General features: G+C 37.1%; 1 protein-coding gene across 4 annotated transcripts in view; it reads right to left on the reverse strand.

Moving 5' to 3' along the window:
• EXOC6 (exocyst complex component 6) overlaps positions 1-22,281 on the reverse strand; it is a 91,237-nt gene that overhangs the window by 6,533 nt on the left and 62,423 nt on the right. For all 4 annotated transcript variants that reach the window (XM_035329864.1, XM_035329863.1, XM_035329867.1 and 1 more), the window contains one exon: positions 18,869-18,942. In XM_035329864.1, the coding sequence (XP_035185755.1) occupies positions 18,869-18,942 (74 nt within the window). The remainder of the gene's footprint in view (positions 1-18,868; positions 18,943-22,281) is intronic.

Genomic DNA, 22,281 nt, shown 5'->3' on the forward strand with positions numbered 1-22,281 from the left:
GCAACCCATTAGCTGTTAGCCAGCCAGACACTCAAACCCAAGGAGCCACCTGATTGTGCTCTGTCAGAACCAACTTATGTGGCTGAAACACAGAGAAGCACCTAATAAGCTAGATACATTTATTCTGCTGTGCAGGAACAATGGTGTTCTTGCAGTCTCTTTATCCCATAACAACCATGGAAGATAAGAATAAGCTAAGACAGGCAACGTTATACCTGAGAATTTTATAATGAAGCAGAATCTGTTTCCCTAGGAGCATGGGAACTGATTTTCAAGCCCTTCTGACTGGGAACAACTAACAAGAGTTTGCAGAGAAGTGTGTGTGTGAATCTTCACCAAGAAAGAAAGGAACATGAGCAAAGCTCTATCCTCTACAGTAGACCAGATGGAGTGTCCAATAGACTGTCCACTTACTGACACTGACAAGGTAGATATAGCTTGAGGTTGCCGTGTTACATTTGCATTTTGAGTGATACCCTAAAACACTTGGATTTTCTAATTTTCTGTACTTGCCTATGTATTTTCTAAATACCTTTTGCATGTCTAATGTAAGCTTTCTCTGCTTGAAATAAGTACCACTTGGAAAAAAAGTTGTTTAAATATACTTACATAAAGCACTCTAGTAATCTCTTACATTATGCAGATAAAATTGCTATTTTTAATTGTAAAACTTTAATTTTAAACACAACAATATTATTATAAGACATACTAAACTACTTTTCAGTCAAAATAAGTCCTACTTCAAGGACTTGATAGCTGACTTTTTTTGACAAAATGCATTACAATACTGATGCAATGGGTATAAAAAGATCTTATGATTTTAGGGAAATAATTCTGTTTCAAATGGGGCACTTGCATCTATTCTTCAAGTTCAGAACTCTTGCTTTCCCCAACATCTAAGTGATATGGCTATGTTTGTGTAGAAATTAACGGTAATCATGGCTCGGTAAAGCTTTGTCTTAATATTACCTTAAGTCCTGAGTAGCTCATCCGTATTCCTGTATTTAGGCCATCTTGTAATTACTTGCGAATTTTATGCACTGGGAACTGTTGGAATCAACCATCCGGCCCTTTCAATGCTGTTTGAACCTCTGTCACATCCTTGGCTATCATACAGATGCCCTTTCCTTTTTACTTTCAGGCAACTGTCAGGAATAATCTTGGGAGAGAATGCAACTTTGGGAACTAGCTGTCCACAGAGTCAACATTGACACAAGACAACAACGGGGGCTTTGCAGAAGGAAATGGGGTCAGTGTGCATTCAAATTTTTCTAGTATAACCATCACTATTGGTGTTGTCTGATTTAAAAATATCAAGGTAGCTTAGTACAAGGCAGAATGGTGCTGTTATCTCTTCTGAACTATCAAGAGTGTCAGCAAATCGCTTTGGTTGTACAAGTAGGCACTGGCGACCCAACAGATGGAGATAAAAATGAGAAGTTGTGCACTCAGCATCCTGCTTACCTTCCTGTAAATCCCAATATTCCATCAAAATAAAAGTAATTCTTGTAACATATAATTCTTGATTATGCCCTTCTGGCCCCCTCTCCTTGCTCAAAAGCAGAATATTTCTTATGCTAAACACTTTATTAACCCCTAATCACCCAGTTACTTCTGGATTTGATTGCATGTGTAATTACCTTTTGTCAGGTACAATTTGCCTGATAAACATGTCAGAACACTTGCTGCTTCGTCTGTTGAAACAGATAAATGCTGTCTTTCCACAGCCTTGGGGCATAATTAACAGGGGGAAAAAAAAAAAAGGCAGTTATAAAAACACACAGAAGCTGATTCACCCCGGCAGGAGCTCCCAGCAGGCCGCAGCCAAGGCCTATTTCGTGGCCGCTCCGCTTGCCTGAGCGCTCATTGAGTTCAGCCTGCTGTGACAGGGCAACGGGGGCAGCCCTGAAAAACGGGGATTTAAAGCACGTTTCCACATGAACTTCAAAAAAAAAAAAAAAAAAAGGATGATGCCTGTTTGGGGTCAGGAAAAAAAAAAAAAAAAAAAAAAAACAAAGTGAAGCCGCAGATACTGATATTGGGTCCTGTCTGCACGCTCACGTAGACTTCTGGGATGGGACCAGTAAAGGAAAAATCAAAAGCAGATCCAAATGAAAATTCAGGAAAAGCAAAGAGGGCAGGCTTATTTTTTTTCCATATCTTTGTGGCATTTGTGGGCTCAGTTGCTCCCTATAGTGTTTGCAGGTTATGCACCCACACACTATGGGGAATGCCAAAAAAGAAATCCTTACCTGACCTCTGGATAACCCAAACAGGAGATTAGCCCATTTCCAAGCAAAGCAGGTTGTCACACTGTTAGGCCAATTGCTTCTATTGACACTTTGCATAAACATCTTACACAGGGTGATCAGAAAGGACTGTTATGCCATTAACGCTCTTTTTATTTTTTTATACCTAAGCCTTACAGAATAAAAGCCTTTCTGAGTAAGGGATAACAAAAGGGTCAAAAGGTCACAAACATTCTTTTAAGTAGGTAAAAATCTGGGAAGTTTAGTTTCGTTGAAAAGTGCAAATTGGAACTTTCCTGAATCCTGCGGCATTCCAGCACAGGCAGCTTTCTCTAATTTTACTTCTATCGCATTCATTAATCTACCTAATTGTGCATTTTTACTTTTACTTATAAATAAGCAAAAGCTAAAATCTTAATTTTAGGAAATAGCAAGCTGTCTAATCTTCTCAGCTAATCTCTAACCTAAACAGATTTAGACACTGCCATTAAAATCCTAATGGGGAACAGCATGAAAATATAGTGAGTTTTGCTTGAAGCGGTACAGCTGAGCAGTCTCCTACATACAGTTTTCACCTATAATTTACACCGCCTGTGGTTTGCATTGTCTATAGAAAAATATTCTATATTTTCCTTTGTTTTCTTTTTGCTTTGATCAGAGAAGGAAACAATCTCCCTTTAATAATGTAAAAGCCACCTGCTGGGCATTGCAGACTACAGCTAATTGGTAAATTCTTTGAAATTTAGATATAATGGATTTTGACCTCTTTAATTAAAAAAATCCCAAAGCCTAGGACACTGGTGAGCTCTGATAGGAAAGGAGTGATGCCAACCATATACAACTACAAGCTATGCCAAATCTTTTTTTTTAAGACAGAATACCAAAATAACGTTACAAATTTTTCCTTGAGGATGCATAGCTAGAAAAAAGCCCCGTGATTGCTAGCTATGTATCATTTACACTATTGAGATAAAATAATAGCAAGTATGTTAACAATACTATTATTAGTATTTGTATTGGAACTGGGAACTAAATTGTCCCAAAGATGAATGGGACTTTTTCATTTTAAAGACAGCAAACTCATGGAAACCATTCACAAACATCCCACTCCTCAAAATTCCCCCGCAAAGAGCTCACATTGTACTTATAGGCACCTTCTGTTCAGAAGAACAAATGAGTTTGCTGACCGAAGAGGAAGCATGTCAATCAAAATTGTTGCTTCATAACTTCTGACATAGTATTAACCTTTCAGTGGAGCTATAATCTCATCTGCTTGTGAACTCAAAGGCAACACTGTCTTCCCTTTGTTAAAACACTTATTTATACTCTGCCCAGCATAATGGAGCCATGGGTTATGACAGGGACTCAGTCTCCAGTAAGACAGCTACAAAACAAAGTTGTTTTCTTTTTAGTCTCTGTTTCATGCACAAGTACACACAAAGATACATTACACAGGTATACACTTATTTCCAATGAATTAACAAACAACCCTGCATGAATAGTAAGGTAACATCCCGATTGGTTCACAAAATGTTAGCTCCTTGTTTTTAAAAGCATGCACTCCACAAAAACTCTTACTAGAGTGGAACTAAAATGTTAAGAATCAGAATCAGAACTGGACAAAGACAAAGCTTGTTCACTTTAAACATTTCCTGGTTGCAAAAGAACAACAGAAGTATTTATAATATAGGTATCAAAACCTGGCTTACAAGGAAAAAAAAAAAAGACAGCATTTGCTAACTGTAGAATAACACTGCACCAACCGAATGCAATTATCACTTCATCAGTCGGTGATCTTTACTGCTGACAAATATCTTGTTAGCCTGGTTAGCAAGTCTGCCTGCCACTTGCCAAAATATTTTGTTTTATTTACTCCTGGTGACTAATTTTGTGAACGTGGTGAATTTTAAAATCCCCCCCTACTGATCACATAACTGGAATAACACACTTTGGTCTTGTATTTCAAAGTGTAAATTGATCTATTGATCTGTGAATGTCTCCCTATAGTTTATGCTACCTTTTTTTCTGGATTGGTAGAGCAAATGCATTTTCAAAGTGATGGTATGGGGACTTAGCTATGCAATTCCCATTAGTGTCAATGGGGGTCGCAGGCTAAATTCCTAGGCAATGCTTTGAAAACTGAGCCCCGGATTTTCAAAGGGAGGATAGCTTGTGTTAGAAAGGCAGTTTCTTTCAGTTTTTAAGCCACTGCATTAAAACGTTCCTTTTTTTTTTTTTTTTTTTTTTTTTTTTTTTTTTTGTTCCTAAGTACTATGCGTTTATAAATTCTGTTTAAACTGGGGACATTTAAATGTTTACAAGAATGAAACAGTTTTATATTTAAATGCTTACATCTGTTTTAAATTTATAAGTGAAAATCATATCTGTCACTATCTTGAATGTTGGGTTACAATCTTTAACACATGTGTGTAACATGTAAACTCAGCAGTTATGACAGCCGAACTGCTGGGAATTGTTGTTATGCTAAGAAAAAATGAGAAGTTACTTGTTTTCAAATATATCCTTTACAACCTAAGTTCTCCCAAAGGGCAGAATACTTTCCTAAAATCTGGACCTTCAGGTACACTCTGACAGATGCCTGATCTTGTTATGTACATTAATATTTTTTGGCACTTCAAATGAACATAGTCTTGCCTGCAAAATGAAATGCATACTGTTGAGGATATGTGAACAAGCTTGTTGCTGTTATCACGACCAAAAAAAACATCAAGACTTCAAGCAACCAAAGATGTAATGTCCCAGGAAAGTCACTCAAATACTGTCATTGAGGCAAATATAAATAGCTAAGTCCTAAGGAATACAGAATATAGAAACAAGTAATAGATATTCAAAGAAGACTCGTTTGATTACGCTGTGAATGTTTATTATGAAGTGTGTTCTTCTTCATCATTAACGAATAAACTGGACCAGTAGCAAAAGAACTGTCTTTTGAGCCCAGAAACAGGCAAGTGTTTGAAAAGCAGAAGCCTGGCAGACAGTCAGGCTTCAGAGGGCACGGGCTCTGGCCAAATTGCTCCTGTCAAGCCCATCAGCCTGTACACGCAGTCCCTTTAGACAAAGCATAAAACTATGTCAGTGGTAAAATTTGTGTGGATTAAAAATTGTGTATTATGCAATGTTTGGGTCCTTCACCAATTTTTTGTTTTTGAGCTCCTGACGCTAAGGAGTACTTCCACCAACAGCACGCAGGGAGCAACAAGTGCAGCCTCCAAAACAGAGTTTCAGCCTCTGATCTGAACAGGAGTTTGAAAATATAATTTCAGTTGTTAGAATCATGAAGCCTTTGATATATCACAGTTAAATTTAAAGCTGTAATTTCCATTTTTCTTTTTTTTAAACACAGACAGGTGTGTAAGTAGTGCTTAAACACTAAAACTTACCAGGAACACTAGTAACTGATGAGGGAGTTTTTGCAGCACAGTTTATTTAAACTTAAATTATCAATAAACAGCTTTTTTAACTGCATGAAACTTATAACAGTCTTGCTTTCAACTATTTGGTTATCTATGAAATAAGGCCTTGAATGGGATGTTACATGGCACAGTACTTTAAATACATTTCCTGAGGACTTAAACCGTGTAATTTATCTCAGTCCTTCCTGTACAACTACATTTGAAGTATATTCAAAAATTTTTAAATGTAATGTCAAAGTTAACTGATTTAGAGACAGTAGGACTACTTAAAATAATTTAACAATGTAGCTGGAATAAAATTTAAACACAAAACATCTTCCACAATGTGTTGTGGAAGTGAACGCACTTGTCCTATCTGTCACATTTAAAATTTAGCAGTATCCATGTGAGTACCCCTAGATGTTGACAATCTCACCATACATCAGGATACATACTGTGCCATAGACAGTCATTTCCTGACAGCTGCTGTTTTGACCTAACTAATCCAAACTGTCCTTACATACCTGTACATCTAATGCATAAAGTGAAGCTGTTATACTCTGGAACTAAACATCTGTAGTGGTCTGTCCAAGTATAATTGTATCTTCACGTTTAAATTTCAGTCTGATTACTTCTAGGCTTGAAGGAAGGAGTTATAAAAACACAGTCGTGGCCCACCAATGTAAATGGATGCCTACAGGTAGACAAGTAAGCATGGCACAGAGCCACAATATCAGTCTTGCATTCACAACGATGCAAAGATGAAACACGTTTGCTCTTTGTATGAAGCTTCAGCTCACAAAACTGACTCAGGAAGCAGCTAACCTAGCTACTGGAAGTTAGCTATTTAGTGGCAGGACAGAATATTTCCTTTTCCTAGCTGTCAAGTTATTCCTTGCCATATTCACACTCAGACCAAAACACCAGATCGAATAACATCTCAGGAAAATACTGAAATTACATTGTTAAAGAGACTGAAGCTTTCAACATAATAGGAGGATATATATCAGGTCTATAAAGTTTATGAGCATCTCCCGACTGTGCAGCACATGGTCTCCACAGAGTTCAGTGATCTCCAGTGTGCACGTATCACCTCCACAAAGGTAACTGCAGCTTCTACAGCAGGTACAGACAAATTGTTCCAATGCAACAGCTTTAATCATTTTTGAATCTATAATTTGTTTTATTTAAAAGATTTGCACAGTTCTTGAAAAGCTACAAATCTAAATTTAAAAATCATAGTGCTCAGGACTCTTCTCTTAGGTGGCCAACAAAGCCTCCAGCATTTCACATCCAAGTTAATATAATATTCCACTGAGGCTGTATTTGCTCTACCTTTGGTCTCTTTCAGTGACTCTGTCTCAGAGCACCACCATCATACCTTCCATGTTACATAAGGTCTACACCTCAAAGAACATGTATAGCATACTAATGGTATTTGTAAGTGAAAAAAAATAATTATCAGCAGTAGCACAAATAAGTTTCAACCGGAACTGAAATCTAAGACATAACAGGCCAGAAAACAGCATCTTTTTTGTTTGCATCCAGGAACAAACAAAAATCCAATAAGGCACAGACACTTATAGATGTGCTCACCATGACTTTACTGTAAACAGATAATTATTTCTTCCAAAGTAGTGCATTCAGAGTATGCTTGCATACCCACCCTTCACAGCAGATGAAGTTACATCCCTTAGGGAAAGCTATACTAGACATGGGAACCACTGGACAAGGAATTCCACAAGGAGTAGCTCAGGAATGTAAATATAGACAAGTTAAAAGCAAAGCCAAAATCACTAGACTAAAGTTTCCTATTCTTTCCTGGACAACCTTCACTTTCTTCTTCAGCTACCAGAAGTAGTTTACTTCCACATTTATATCTGTCAAATGACTCTCAAAACATTTTGCAAACACTGCAACCTATATAAAATCCCAGTATTTGTTTTTTGTTGTTGTTGTTATTGTTGTTGTTTTTCTTGTCTAAATAACTTGGTTTAGCAAAGGTCTTTGAGTCTAGTAAGCTGCAGTAACAAGAAACCTAGATAACTCAGAATTTGTTTTTGTTGTCTTTTTGCAAAAGAACCTTCTTTTCCTGTTGTTATATTTACAAATGTTTTAGGAAAACCCCTTTCTGCTCAATGTCAATACCCTAATATCACTTCATTTCTAAGAAACACATCTTCCAGAATTTATTATTAGAAGTTGATCTTTTTCCTTATAATATACCTTTTCTCATCAATTCTCAGATGACAACATTTTCTGAAAATTTTTAATCTGAAAAGTTATTTTTATAGTTGCTCTGGAAGAGAGAAGATTTCCGAACTATATATAGTATGTAATTTGTAACAATTACTCTTCATGTATTAGCCCCAGTAGATCCCAATACACATGGAACCTTGCTGGGCAGTGATGGCACAATTCAGCCTCTAATACCTCCTACAATCTGAAAAACTCTTCCCCTGATCTTACTTGCCACTTTGAAATGTTATCCCTTTCTGGTGAGTAATCCTGTGCTAGATTCCTCTGCTTCTTAAATGAACGTTATTCTCACCCTTTATTGACTGACCACATCTATTATCACATGTAAGCAGTGTTAATCCTCTAGTAATTAACACCCTTATTAAAGTAATTTTAACCCAAAGAAGTTTAAATCGCATTATTGGTTTTATTTAATTAAGCTATGGAGACTGTTTTACACTGTCATTTGTTTTGAGTTTTCAGCTTGTCTTTTCAACCTACCAGCTAGGTAGCTTTCCTCCATTGCCTGCCTATTTCCATCTAGGAATTAGTCTACTTTACTCTGTTTCACTAGGAACTTTTAAAACTGTCCTCTGTGTGAATGGATGCAAGACTTAGGCACTACACTGAACAGATAACCTTTCCCCAAACTATCATCTGGATACGCATTGCAATGATATTAGCAAAATTAGGATCATATCTGTACCTCCACAGGACTCAATATCCTGTTAGCACTTAAAATGTATGAGCAACTTTTACTGTCCTCATACATGTTGAGAAAGGGCAAAGCTTTTGTTTGTTTGTTTTAATTTAAAATTCAGACCAGCAAAAAGAAAGGAGTATCTGAAAGCACTGAGTCATGCCACTTGCAAAGGCTGGTTCAGCACTTTCTCTGTTACTTAGTGAATAAGTCAATTTTTAAAACTGCATTTTTTTGTGCATCTACTGCACGTTCCTTTCTATGGGAAAGCCACTGATGGCCTATGTGCTCTTAGAGATCTCAGGTAAGCTGCTCAATTGACATGTTTGACACAGGGTCAAAAGATGAAAACTGTCTTCTGGTTTAACTGCATCATGTTACACCGTGCACTCTGGAAGAGCATGGGCTAATTGTGTGTCCTTCTGGAACGATTTCCTGGAGGCATGCCACTGAAACTGGGAAAGCTGGCGTTCTCTAGGGAATAAGGCAACCTGATGGCTTCATGGGCTTTATACACCATTAACTGTGTACTGAAAGTCCTTTCTTTCCTTTGGGTAAAAACGCCTCTTCAAACTTCTACTATTTTTTTAAAAAAACAAAACTGTTCTTAACGTGTCTCAGCATAAAACCATACAAAATGATAAACTCAGAAAGAAAAAAGAATAAGGACAACAAAGTGCATTTGTAGATAGGAACTTATTCTAATTTTTTTCTCGTCATTCAACCTGTATCTTTAAGTTGTCCTCCCCACCCCCTCAGTCATCTACTACTTTCATCTACTTACCTTCTGACATTTCATATTCTCCCCCATTTATTCACATTTCTGGTCTTACTCATTCTATGCCCCCCCAGCACTTCTTGTCATTGTGGAGTTCCTAATGAATACACTACATCTATGCAAAGCTTTGGAAGCCTTTTACTTATGAAGGTATTTTGTGCTTAAAAACAAAACAGAACAAAAGCTCCCCACTTTCTTCCATACATTGCTATTGTTCTGAAGTAGAGGACGGTCCTTGAATCCTTGCTGTAAACAATTATCTTGATTTTTCAGAATTTTACATTGCCCTTATAGTGATGGCCAAATAATTGATGTAGAACTGATTAACTTCCTTTTTCACAGAACAAACTGCAGCAAAAGGAAAAAAAAAAGGGGGCGATATTCTGCCTGCTGCCTGTGCTTGACAGATAATTTAGGGAAGGAATGGAAACCAAATATGTTGATAGATGCAACTGAAAAAATATTGAAGGCAACTCTAGGCAGGGTTAAGGGGTTAGTAGTGTAGCCCAGTATATAGCACTACATATCAGTGATACTACCTGCTTAGCTAAGGCTGGAGGATGTAAGGAGTTTGGGAGCGGAAGTTATTGAACCCACTGAAGCAGCTAGCAGCCCCACAGCTCCCTGATGGGTGACTAGGGCTCATAGATGTTAAAAGAATATAAATAACAAGTAACTTGAAGGAAAACAACAGCTTTCTTCTCTAGCGTTGTTCAATTAACAATTCTCCTTCATTAGTCATAGGAACCAAATACCACCCACGGGATTCAGAGGAAGTCCTGTGGAGCTGGGGGGCTCCAAAACTGAACTCCATCCATCAGCTCAGGGCTACACAAAGGCAGAGATCCTGCAGTAACTGGCTGTCAGCAGGAAGACAACAGCTTGATATAATGTATTCCTAAACTTCAGGAAAGTCAGGCACCCAAATCTTCCCGTAAGCAAAGCCTTCAGTTTGCATTTATGTCATTTCTTATGGGATAAAGATAAAGGCAAGAATCAGCTGGGGAGCAAAACTGCCAGCAGAAAACTATCAGAAAGAAACTCCTCATTCTACTAAATAACTTCCACTGAATGGGATGTATATCAGTGACTCAAAGAAAGTGTGAGTTAATAAATACAATAGGCACATGGATCAATTTCTTCTAATTCAAACAAGGGATTTGTTAATTGAGAAATTATCTGAAAGTCAACTCAGTTGCAACTTTCTACTAAAAGGTACTTCTGCAAAAGAATGGAAACCTTTTTCAGATAAGGCTTATTTTGTGCTTTCTTTCATAATGTCCTTGGAGACATTACAAATTAAAACTTGACCGCTTCATAAATAGTTTCCCAGACACACAGCATACCAGTTACTGAAGAAATCTAGTACTTCATTTGAGAAAACTGAGACCTCTTGGTTCTGCCATTATGGACAGGGCATAACTGGCATATGTACTTCAACTACCAAGCATACAGTTTCAGTTTCATTTACATTATGATCTTGCAGAGAATTCCTCTGTAACTAAGAGATTAACTTTCTTGGAGAGAAAGGTTTTCCAGAGATACGGAGCTTTCATCATAACAACAGCCCTGTACGTTTTGAGTGAATTAACTGACTCCTTCTAAACCATGTCATCTGAAAGTACCGATGACTAAGAAGAAGAGCTGAAAACTGATTAATTGTGACGGTAGTATTCAGACAGTGACTGAGATATGCCCATCTAAAGAGTCTTGACAGGAGCTTTTGCCCTTTTTAATTTTATTTTTGTAATATCTGCTTTGATCAGCCTCTCCAGTGAAGCTTTTATGGATTTCTATGATGGTAGTATTTAGAAGCTCCACTGCACTGCTCTAAGAAGTCAAGTGCTTCACCTGCATATGATGAGATGAACAAAAGCCATTTCCTGTCTCAATTCTAAAAACTATAAATTCACTCAACAACAACAGCAACCCCCTCTTGTTCAAGAAAAACTTATGTTCCTATGCAGAGGTTTTATCTGCAGGTCTCTATGTCAAGCTTCATGAATTCTGTCATTTTCTAAATACACAGTGCAGATTTCTTGGCAGCTCAACTAATTCTTGCATATTTCTGGTTCAGCGGAGGACTAAGAGAATTGTATCCCTTAAATGTACTAGCTTAAAAAAACAATAATAAATGTTTTTATTTTTGATAACTTCCATGGTTACATGTACCTACAGTATTCTTTACTGTCATTTAGGAGATGCCATTCATTTTAAGCATTATAGTCGTCACCACATAATCTTCTGTGTATAATCTTTGTACGTTCCTCTGGAGAAACTGTTATGGTTTTTGCTAGAGGTGGAATAATGTATCATGCAGATAAATGGCCATATGTATATTGTTTTGGTTAGGTAAGCTATTGATAGGGCTACTGAAGTAAATTAACAGTATTTGTACACTGAGTTTTTAAATCTGTTTTTCAGTTATATCCCCTCATTGTCAATAATCCAGGATGTAGAATGAAAACTTGGTGCAATATCACCATGTTATTTGCATTTCTCTGATGAAAAAGGGGCATTGAGAAGCTGACCTGGATACAGACTGTTTTGCACTGAATTTGATAAATGATTCAATGTCCCGAAGAACACAGATCTAATAACTGACACGTGTCTCTTAGTTCCTGGCAGTACAGGGTAAGAACACCTACTGCCAGGAAATGACTGACATGCCATCCTGCTTTGATTCTGAAAATCCTTATCAAGATAGTGATTCAAAGCCATGCTTAGTTTTGACCATCCCCACTGCTAATTACCATGTATTTGTTTCCAAAGCTTCCTAATTCTTACCAGCTGGCAACTATAAATCCCATCTAAGTAATGAGCTGGTTTCTGTGTACAGAGCACTGATTGAGATCTTCCTCATGAATTTCTACACACACATCTTGTGATCTGAGCCTACCACAATTACCTATTGGCTTTACAGAATCTAGGTGAAAAGGAAAAGTCAAAACCGGGAGTTTCCACTGGGGAATATAAGTGCATACAAATTGTCACGTTTGTGGGAAGAATCCCCATTTATTTGTAAGACTACAGTACTCAGAGAAGGCATTGTGTGCTCTCTGCAAGTTGGATAACACACATTTACCATACAGTCATACCTGTAACTGTGTTATTTTGAACACAGGTATATATATATATATGCATGTTACCCCAGTATAACACAAACTGGTGAGAAATTGAGCCTTGCAGTTCTGCTCACTGCATGGCTCAAGTCCTCCTCCTGCTTTAGTGTTGGGTCGATTTATGGAAAGGGGGAAGGTCAGCAAGGGAGTTGGTTCCTTCCCCAGCAAAGTGAAGATCTGTGACCTGAAATCCAGAGAAGTGCAACTCCTGTTTTGTTGCTGTCTGAAATCTGAGCTCTTTTCTTTAGCTGAATAAGCAGCATTGCACTGAAAACTCAGAGAAGCGCAAATCCCATTACATCGCACCCTGAGGCTGGGCTTCATGTTACAGATGTAACATGCTCCTCTGCTTGTTCAGAGAAGCTGGAGAATGGATGGGGGGAGAAAGGGATCAGTAAGCATTGTGAAAGAGGCTCTGTGAAGATGAAAGTCTCAACAACCATTTCCCTCAGGAAGGGAAAGATGAAATATTCTGTAATACCTGCTAATTAAAAATTCAAACTGCTGTCTTATAAAAAGAGAAGCTTACTTTCATCTTTAAACTCTGAAGTTTTAAGACTTATTTCTAAACATACTGTTAGGGAATTCTTCCTCTTGGAAAACCCTGATGGTCCTTCTGGTCAAGACACTTTCATGAAGCAGGGACCAGGGGTGGGGGTACCTGACTCCTTTCAACACCTAGGCACTGCATGGACTGGCAGATTGTGCAGGATGCCTTTAGAGCTCATGCCATCCAAGAGTCATGGTGGAGCATTTTGGCAACAGCCTACAACTTATTCTCTGATGCTTATTTGAGAGCTTGAGAGCATTTTCCTCACAGATGACAGGAGCTTTGGCACACTGCACATTGGGGGAGTCAGAGAGAAGCCAGAGCTGAAATGTAGAGCTGTACTACCACAGGAAATTAAATCAAATTAAACACTGCAAACAAAACAGTGGGGAAGACCAAGCTGTCAGTCTGCCTTTAGTGGCAGACACCTCAGTGGCTGGGATTGAACTCCAGCGATCTGTTTCACAGTTTCTACCTATGAGTTGCTACTGAGTTATCAGGACAGTAACATTTCCCAGTGATGAATGAGAAGCAAAGGTGTGCAGCAGAAGAAAAGGAAGGACAATATCAAGATACTAGTAAGAATTTTCTCTTTGAAATAAATTTACATCTGTTGCATGTAACACCACATTTCAGAAGGTTAGCCATATTTCTCATCAACAGTACACCAGAAAATGTATTAAAAATTAAGTGGAAAAGCAACCCAAGAAACTAGCAATCCAGTTTCCATTATGCTTTGGAATCAGAGGGAAATATACTATACTTTTAATTATCAGATATAATTTTTTAGAAGAAATACATACTGTGTATTGGAAACGCTTATACACATGCTTATTTACACACATCATAAACAGAAATCTAAGAAAGATCTATGTGCTAATGTTTCTATGGTACATTATTCTGTATATTGATTGCATTGATTGTATTACAGCTTTATATAAAATTAATGTCTAATTCTATCAAAATGTTAACAGAAATTGCTGCAAAACATTGAGTGTTTTCTCTCATTACCTCTGCTGAATTTATGGACCCTATCATTCAGTCTTTAAACAGTTTCACAGACTGCAAACTCTGTATTACCATACGGGTGGAGATATTGCTGTGGCAGTCACTTAACTCGGGGGTTACCAACAGCACATGGTTCTGCTTCACTTCAGAATGCTGTCCCTGTCACAGGACCAGCACTGAGAGCAACTGGAGAATATTAAAATCATACGCTTAAGTGCAAAAAGAACACAGATGAGTCAGTTCTGTTCACCAAAAGAAGAAAATAAGAAAAAATAAGAAAATTCCACAATCAAACTAGCTGAGTACTTGTCTGAGATTAGACAGAAGAGGAAGAAGGCCTGTTTGAATCTGAAGTAGTGCTCATGGCAGAGAGAAACACTAGAAATCACCTGTGAAGTCTAAGGTAAAAAAAAAAAAAAAAAAAAAAAGTCAAACTAAATTGGCAGCTTAAGTTGCAAGTCTGCAGGCAATAATTTTATTTCAAGAACAAGCATTTATTACCTCCCAGTTGGTTAAGAAGCATGAAATTTGCCCTGGGAAAGCAACTATTGACACAATACAACAGGACCTCTAAGGCTACCATTAGGTTATCGTTATTGTCTACTACACACTACACTGGCTCTGCAAAGAATAAAGCACACATTGTAATATTCAGGTCTTTTCCTCACAGCGTTTAACTGTCCAGGACATCCAAGAAACTGCCTCACATTACAGAACAAGCTTAGATAGAAATTCCTAGTGTTTAGACACTAAAGAACAGATCGTAACTGGGACAAAACTAATTCATATAGGAGACTGAGCTTCCTCGGAGACTAATTCAGGTAGGACAAACTAAGATCTGTTCACTTTTGAAGTTTAATTCCAGTTGACCTAGGATTTGAAATGGGAGTAAATTCCCCAAAGTTCATTTCACCTCCTGTTGGGCTAGTACGCTATTTACCCAGGCTCCCTATATAGTCAGTAGCAAGAGCTTATCTTCAGAGAGCAAGGCAGATCACCTGAGAGATGGATCATCTTCAAGAGATGCCAAAGACCAGTTTTTTTAAAAAACATCACTTGCCACTTTGATAATTACCTTGGTGAGCTGGCTTGTACCTCAGTGGTGTTAAGTGGGGTGAAAGGGTGCACCCAAGTATGAGCTCAAGTCATATGGTAAGACATGTGGCAGAAGACATGACACAATTACAGCAGCTGTACAGTACCATGAATTTATCCCCATTTTCTTAGCAGCTGCTGGCTGCTTTAGTACCTGCTAAACTAGCTAGAGCTGCAAATTTCTAGATGATCATGGCCATGTGATTCTTAAGTAGTACAGGGAATTGTATATTGGTATTCTCCCTGTACTGAACTTGAGGTAACTCTAAGAAATTGCTGTATGTTATTCTATGGTTCTACAGCCACTGCCTGTATTCCCAAGTCTGAACTACAAACCCATCTTAACAGCAGAGGGATGACACTACATAGCTACATGTATCTTTTGGCTGCCATGTAAAGATTTACAGTGATGCAAAAGCCAATCATGTTTTTGGCTATGCTCGTTACATACCAGTCAGCATGATGCAAATATAATGGACTCTGCCATTTGAAGTAATTCACTTGAACAGAGCAGAGAGTCTGAATATAAACTTATCCTGGATTCATTTTTTCTAGATTACCTCATGTGATATAGAAGCTTTCAAGTTCTTCAGAAATTGTGCCCCCCCCCAACATTTTTTGTTTTGCCTGCCAAAAACATATAGCAGAGCACAGTCAAAACATAAAAATTAGAAAGAAGTCTATGCACATAAAAGTCTTCCTCCTGGCAGCAGAAAACAGAATTGAGAACAAATGGACCATGTGTGATTAACCAACTGCAACAGATACGTCATATATGTAAGATGCCAAGATACTATAGTTATGGGAATAGAGTAAAAATCTTTATTCACTAGTGTTTCTACAGATTACTAAGCTTCTTTAAGGAGTATGTTAAGTATTACAAGAGCATAAAAGGGGATAATATAAGGAGAAAGAGGTGGCTCGTTAAATGGGACACTAAGAAGTGATTGCCCCTTCATCATTCCCAGACTCTTACAGCTTTCTGCTACTGACCACTGTTCTCTTCTTAGAAGCAACTCTTTCTCACTTGAACTGTTTCTGTTGGCTCTTCTGCATTTGTGGGAGGAAAAAAGAAGGAACTGGGCTTGCAAGAAACAACATACTGTTCATACATTGCCTCCAGGAACCATCAGGATGAAAATACCTATGGTGATTCTTTTCAAAGCTGCTTCTCTCTCTGTGGTACAACCAAGTGTAGCTCTTCCCTCTGTTTCTTCCAAGCTGGTGGTTCCTCATAAGTCACTTTAGTTCTTTCAGAAAATGTGCTACAGTATTCTACCACCCAATCCTCATTAATCTTACACATTGTCCTGGTACAACACAGAGAGAGTAAGCTGTTGTTGAGATAACTGGCTTCCATTAGCAAGCATGTGATTGGCAGGACGATAAAGTCTTTTCCCTTGCAGGTCAGCTGCTTTTTAAGAAGAGGGCAATCCTGCTGATCCATCTTTTAGCTACAGTCTCTCACTGGGTCCCAAATCTCCTGCCTTTTAGCTTTGATACGGTTCAAGCTTTCCCCCTTGTATCAGCCCCTACCTGTCATCAGCTCCTCTGTACCAAACAGCCAATATCAGGAGTTTGACCTCGGGGCACAGTCCGGGTGGGCAGGTAAAACCTGACCACTGGACCTACTTCCTTATCTTTCATATCCTGCAATTCATGAAGAAGTATCAAATTCAAACTAAAAAACAGAAGCATGACCTTTTATAAGAACTTTCTGAAAAAGGCTCTGTTGCCTTTCTAAGTATTCTTGAAAAGAACTGTCATCCACCCTATTAAGATAGAAATGGATCACAAATAAGGAAGAGAGGAAAAACACTGCAAATCCATACTAAATGGTAAGTGTTATTTTTAATGTGTTCTTGCAATATGTATGCACTTTTTGGCAAAGCATTAAAATATATAGTAAAAACAAAGAAAAAAAAAGCAAATATAGTAGATCTCTTTACATGCACAAGCTCACATTACGACCTGATACAGAGAGCTGCCCAGACTTTTGCTGTTTATAAATTACCTGAAATCAATCAGATTCACATGGCATACAGAGCATTCTCTATGAAGTGTTACTTGCATCAAGAGAATTCTAAATATAAGTTGCTAACATAAACTGACTACTATCATAAGCAACATAATCCTTATTTACGTGACATGCTCAGCAGCTGGTACTTTAAACACAAAAAAAATATTATTTATTTCCTGTAGCAAGTACGTACACACCCTGCCTTCCTGCATAGCTGGAAATCATGTTTTTCCTTGAAACAAACAAGCTCCACAAGGATTTATAGCACTCAGGTGGATGAAAGAAAAGATGCCAAAAATCTCTCAGCGTTCTTTCCCTTCAACTAAATTGTTGTAGTACAAATTGGAAGATGTTTAGTCAGTTCTAACACTGGCAATAAAAGGAGAATAAAACAAAATCTAAAAGAAGGTGGCTGCTAGTCAAGGCAAGATTTGTGGTAGTTTAAATCTGGCAAAGTACATCTTTACGTATTGAATTTTAGAACTACTGCTCTGTAGTTATTACATTAATGAATCTTATGGCCACAATCCTGTACCTTCCTCATGCAGACCAAGCTTATCCTGTTGTAGATACTGTTCATTATGTTATATTGCTGTGAGAATATAAGATACAACTCTACCTTTTAACTTTCTCATTTAAAAATAGAGTTTAATTAAATCCTTTCTATTAGGAGAAACTGGAATACTGTTGCTACAGGAATTTTCCATTCTGAAATGCCTTTTAATTATCTTACTGTGAAGAAACATACTAAACTATCAAAAGCAAAAATATTCTTGCTATATAAATAATTTGATATTTAATTCTTTCTGCATTTCTTTTCTTTTCTGATGACTTTGGCAGACTCATAATGGTGTTGAAAAATATTATCAACATCTGTGGAAAGCTAAAGACCTTCCATGTGCAGTTAATGATTCATTTCACTATTTAAATGACACTTGTAATTGCAATTTTGTGAAATAATAAATCCTTTTAAAAGCTTACTTCAAGTATTAAAAGTTTATGAAAAGTATTAAAAGTTTATGAAAATGGATTGCTATTGTTGGATATAGTGTCAGAATTTAGAGAGCAGGGCATAGAAATAACTACATGAAATTAAGATAGGCGGATTTCAGTCTAGAAAAACCTTCCTTTTGTCAAGAACTGTGGAGAAGTGCTTCCAATATTAGGGCATTTAAAATTATATTTTACAGAGAGTAAAGATCAGCAGGCTGGAATAAAGCTGCTTTCTAACTGTTTAAAATAAATTTATGTAACAAGTTAAGGAAAAGAAATGCTAGATACCACTATGCCCAATTCTACTCTCTAGGGAGCAGCTTTCTAGAAAGGAGCAATTGCTCAAAATGAAATCAGGATAACAGCACACCAGGGTAATGTGTATATTCTTGAGAGAGAGAGAGAGAAAAAAAAAAAAAAAAAAAAAAGCATCACAGGATCTTTACAACACATTGTTTGGACCAAAATTCAATGTTATATACATGCAATAGTACCACCAGTAGCATAGTGCCCCCTAACATCACACTGCAGAAAACTTTTATACTAAGTTACAGGGAATAGTGCCACTAATAACACTTCAAATGACTGCTTTTCAAAACTAATTACATGGGAATTCTAAAACATGAAAGGTTCTTGAATTTAATAACTCCAGCATTGGTCAAAAGGGGAAATTAGTAGGATAAAAAACAACTAGTGTCTTACTTGTCTGAGGTCGATGAAAGCTAACTGCAGGGTGTCTCCCTGGAATCCTGGCACAGGCTCAGAACTAGCAAACACTGCAAGGAAAGGTTAAAAATATTATGGATGCAGATTTTATATTGTTTAAAATCTAACAGAAAATCAATGCATGCATTATAAATGCTAGCTAGCATGAAAATGAAACTAGCTTGAAACAATCACATTACAACTGATTAACCCACTCTGATTTAAAACAAACCAACAAACAAAACCTCCCAGGAACATTACCTTTAGGTGTACATTTATGAATTTGGCTTAAAATTCTAAACCAGTAATAATGTTACAACTGTGAAAGCCAACACATTTACATTTTCAGCCTAACGTAAATGATTACTGAAGTATTTTGAAATAATACCAATCCCACGGCTGTCAACATATTTTCAAACATCTGCTTTTGTTATAGCATCTGCTCTATAAAACCCCACCTCTAGCCAAATAGCAATAAAAAACAGACACTAAGGTGGGAGTTAGTTTAATGTGCAGATGACAGGTGGAAAGCTCAAAGTGCTACAGTCTGAACAGAATTGAAATGCCTGTTCATGCCTTTTAGCTAGCTTGTTGATCAAGCTCTTCTGGAACCCCAAAATAGACTGCCAAAATAGGAAGGGAAAACTATCTTCAAAATACAAAAAACTGTAAAATATTAACAAAACAAGTTAGCTACTCATTTAAGTTGGGAAACTATCAATAATTGTCAAAACTAATTAAAAAAATAAGGTCATATACAACTCGATGGCAACTAAAGAAAATAAAATCATCTACAAAAGCAGAGTAATGTCACAGATTTCTGTTATCATTAGGTAAAAACAATGAAACTGGAAATTCAATAAAACTATAAAGCTCCAATACACTATGTCATAGTTGAACCTATCAACCAGGAAATATCAGGAAGCAATGATGCAAACTTAAAAAACTGTACTATAGAGAAGGCCAGCACCTCCAGGAAAGAGGAGTCAACAGGCTTTCCAGCAGCCCCCTCCCTTTGTCCACATCACAGAGCACCATTAAATCAAGACTTGAGCAATTTTCTACATTCTTCTTTTAAAAACACATGAACACAAGCTCAGCAAAATGTCCTAGACATTTCAGATGACTTCAGGATGTAGTCAAAAGCAGCACTTACTACTGCTGGGATGCAATATGCCCACGTGTCCAAATGAATCTATTTCCAGACACTGTCTCTTCTTAAATGTAAAGGGGGGAGTAAGTAAAATAGAATACATGATGACAACACTTTAGATCAGGTGCAGTGGAGCACACAGTACATAATCAATAGACTCTATTAGACAATCAGAGGACTTACTCATGGACTCATTTGAGCCCTCCAGACAGCAGCACTGCAGAAGCCTAATAACCAAACTCTAGGAAGTCATTAATTGCATGAAAAAGATGGAAAGGAAACTATTATTGATTTACTGTTTCACATAATATAAGAAATAATGGGCAATTAAATAAATCAGCAGAAAGCAGAATTTTACAAACCAAAATCGAGTACTTGTTCATATAACACAATAGAATTAATTATAGGACTCATTCTCGTGGCAAGTTGTGCATGGCCAAAGTATAAATGAGGCAGAAAATATAAATGAAAGAAAAAAAAAAAAAAAACTTGAAATACAGGACCTTCAACAGTGATTAAACAACAGTCTAAATTCGTCTGTTCCTTAAATCCCTAAGCTATGGAAGATGATCTGCAATGCCAAAGACCACTCAACAGACAGCCCGGTGTTTTACACTGTTCTCTAAATACCTGCCATTGACCACCACTGGAGACAGGACATTTGGCTAAAGGAAGGTTTAGCCTCACTCAGTAGTTCTCATGTTCTTGCCCCAGTCACGCATTTATAACAGAGACATAAGCAGAAACACCCATTGACTCACTTTTCCACTCAAATGAGATATCCTTTAAAAGAGTTTAAGTGATTTTTTCTATGGATCTTCATTTTGTGCACTTAACAAAATAGATATCACTCATCAGGTTAACATAGTCTGGAAATTATCCTAATGCATTTAATAATGCAGTATTAGTTTGCTTCCCTGCAAAGCACCTACTGCCATGGCAGCTATAGAAAAAGGAGCACACAAGGCACCAAACTGAATTATTGTATATGCTCCTTTCTCTTTAACTACAATTTCCTATTATAAATAAATTTACAATACCGGGGAAATTTATTATAGCATAAGCATTTATTCTCACATTTTGGTCATTTTTGACAGGTGCCTACAGTAGGATTTGTTTCATTATTACAATTTCATGAGTTCAAAGGGCAAAAAGATAATCTACTTATGGTAATGGTCAGACAGTTCAACCCCCTCAGCTCAGGGCTTTTAAGTTTTGCTAACAATTTTACAAAGCTAATTAAATGTTTTCTGCTGCACAGCATTTTAGGAAGATATTATAAGAACAGGATTAACATTCTTAATGTCTGTGTCCTAGGGGTCCCTTTCCAGATAGTAATGAAACATTGTCATATAAACATCTTTTAAAATATTTCCCCCCTACATTCATTCTAGGCTTAAAGTGGATTTGGAAGGATAGGGGGCTACTTGATTGTTTATTTTAGTATGCATAAGGACATTCAGGAATTTTATAACACCTGAGAGTGAAAATGCAAAGATTACTATAAAACTATCACATATAAGGGCAAATAACTAACTGCTCAGCAGTCTGAATTACAAACCTCAATGTTTTCAGGAAAATAAACTGAAAATAGGCATTAGATGACTGGTGTTCAAAAGTTTTTTAATAACATTTTCCCCTGCACTTCATTAATACTGTTTAGTTCTTTTCTGTGTATACAGTACAGGATCTCTGGCAGAATGTATTGGGTATACCAAATCTCATTACTATTAAGCACAAAAATGTGCTTCCTGTAACAGCCAGTTTGGGAATTTACAAGAGGTAGGATCCAATGAAAACAACATGTAACAAAACCACAATGGGCTCTGAGGTAACACATACATAAGAATGATAAATATAAATATTGGAAAGATGACTTCACTCCATTTTTGAGTACTTCATTTTGGTCCTTTCATTACATTTTGTATACAGGATATATGTGAACTGATGTATGTATGTGTTGATGGCTATCTTAAGAAAAAGCTTGGCATCTGCTAAAATGGAATTAAAGACATCTGTAGGTTGCATTGAATTTCTAGGCAATTCTAAATTTATTAACCAGTCTCTTCATTTTATTCTCTCAAAACCCAGACTTTAGATACACACAATCTGTGTGTGCCTGTGCTTGTCTGGGAATTCAGTACTCATTTACTTATTTTCTGACAGATAGTTGCAGTTCAATTGCAAGAATTACAATCAGAGTCCAAACTTTGGATCAAAAGCTAAATTAGGGCAGCTTTTCCTTTAGCCTCATAGT

This window comes from Oxyura jamaicensis, chromosome 6 (genome assembly GCF_011077185.1).
Source record: "Oxyura jamaicensis isolate SHBP4307 breed ruddy duck chromosome 6, BPBGC_Ojam_1.0, whole genome shotgun sequence".
NCBI lineage: Eukaryota > Metazoa > Chordata > Aves > Anseriformes > Anatidae > Oxyura > Oxyura jamaicensis.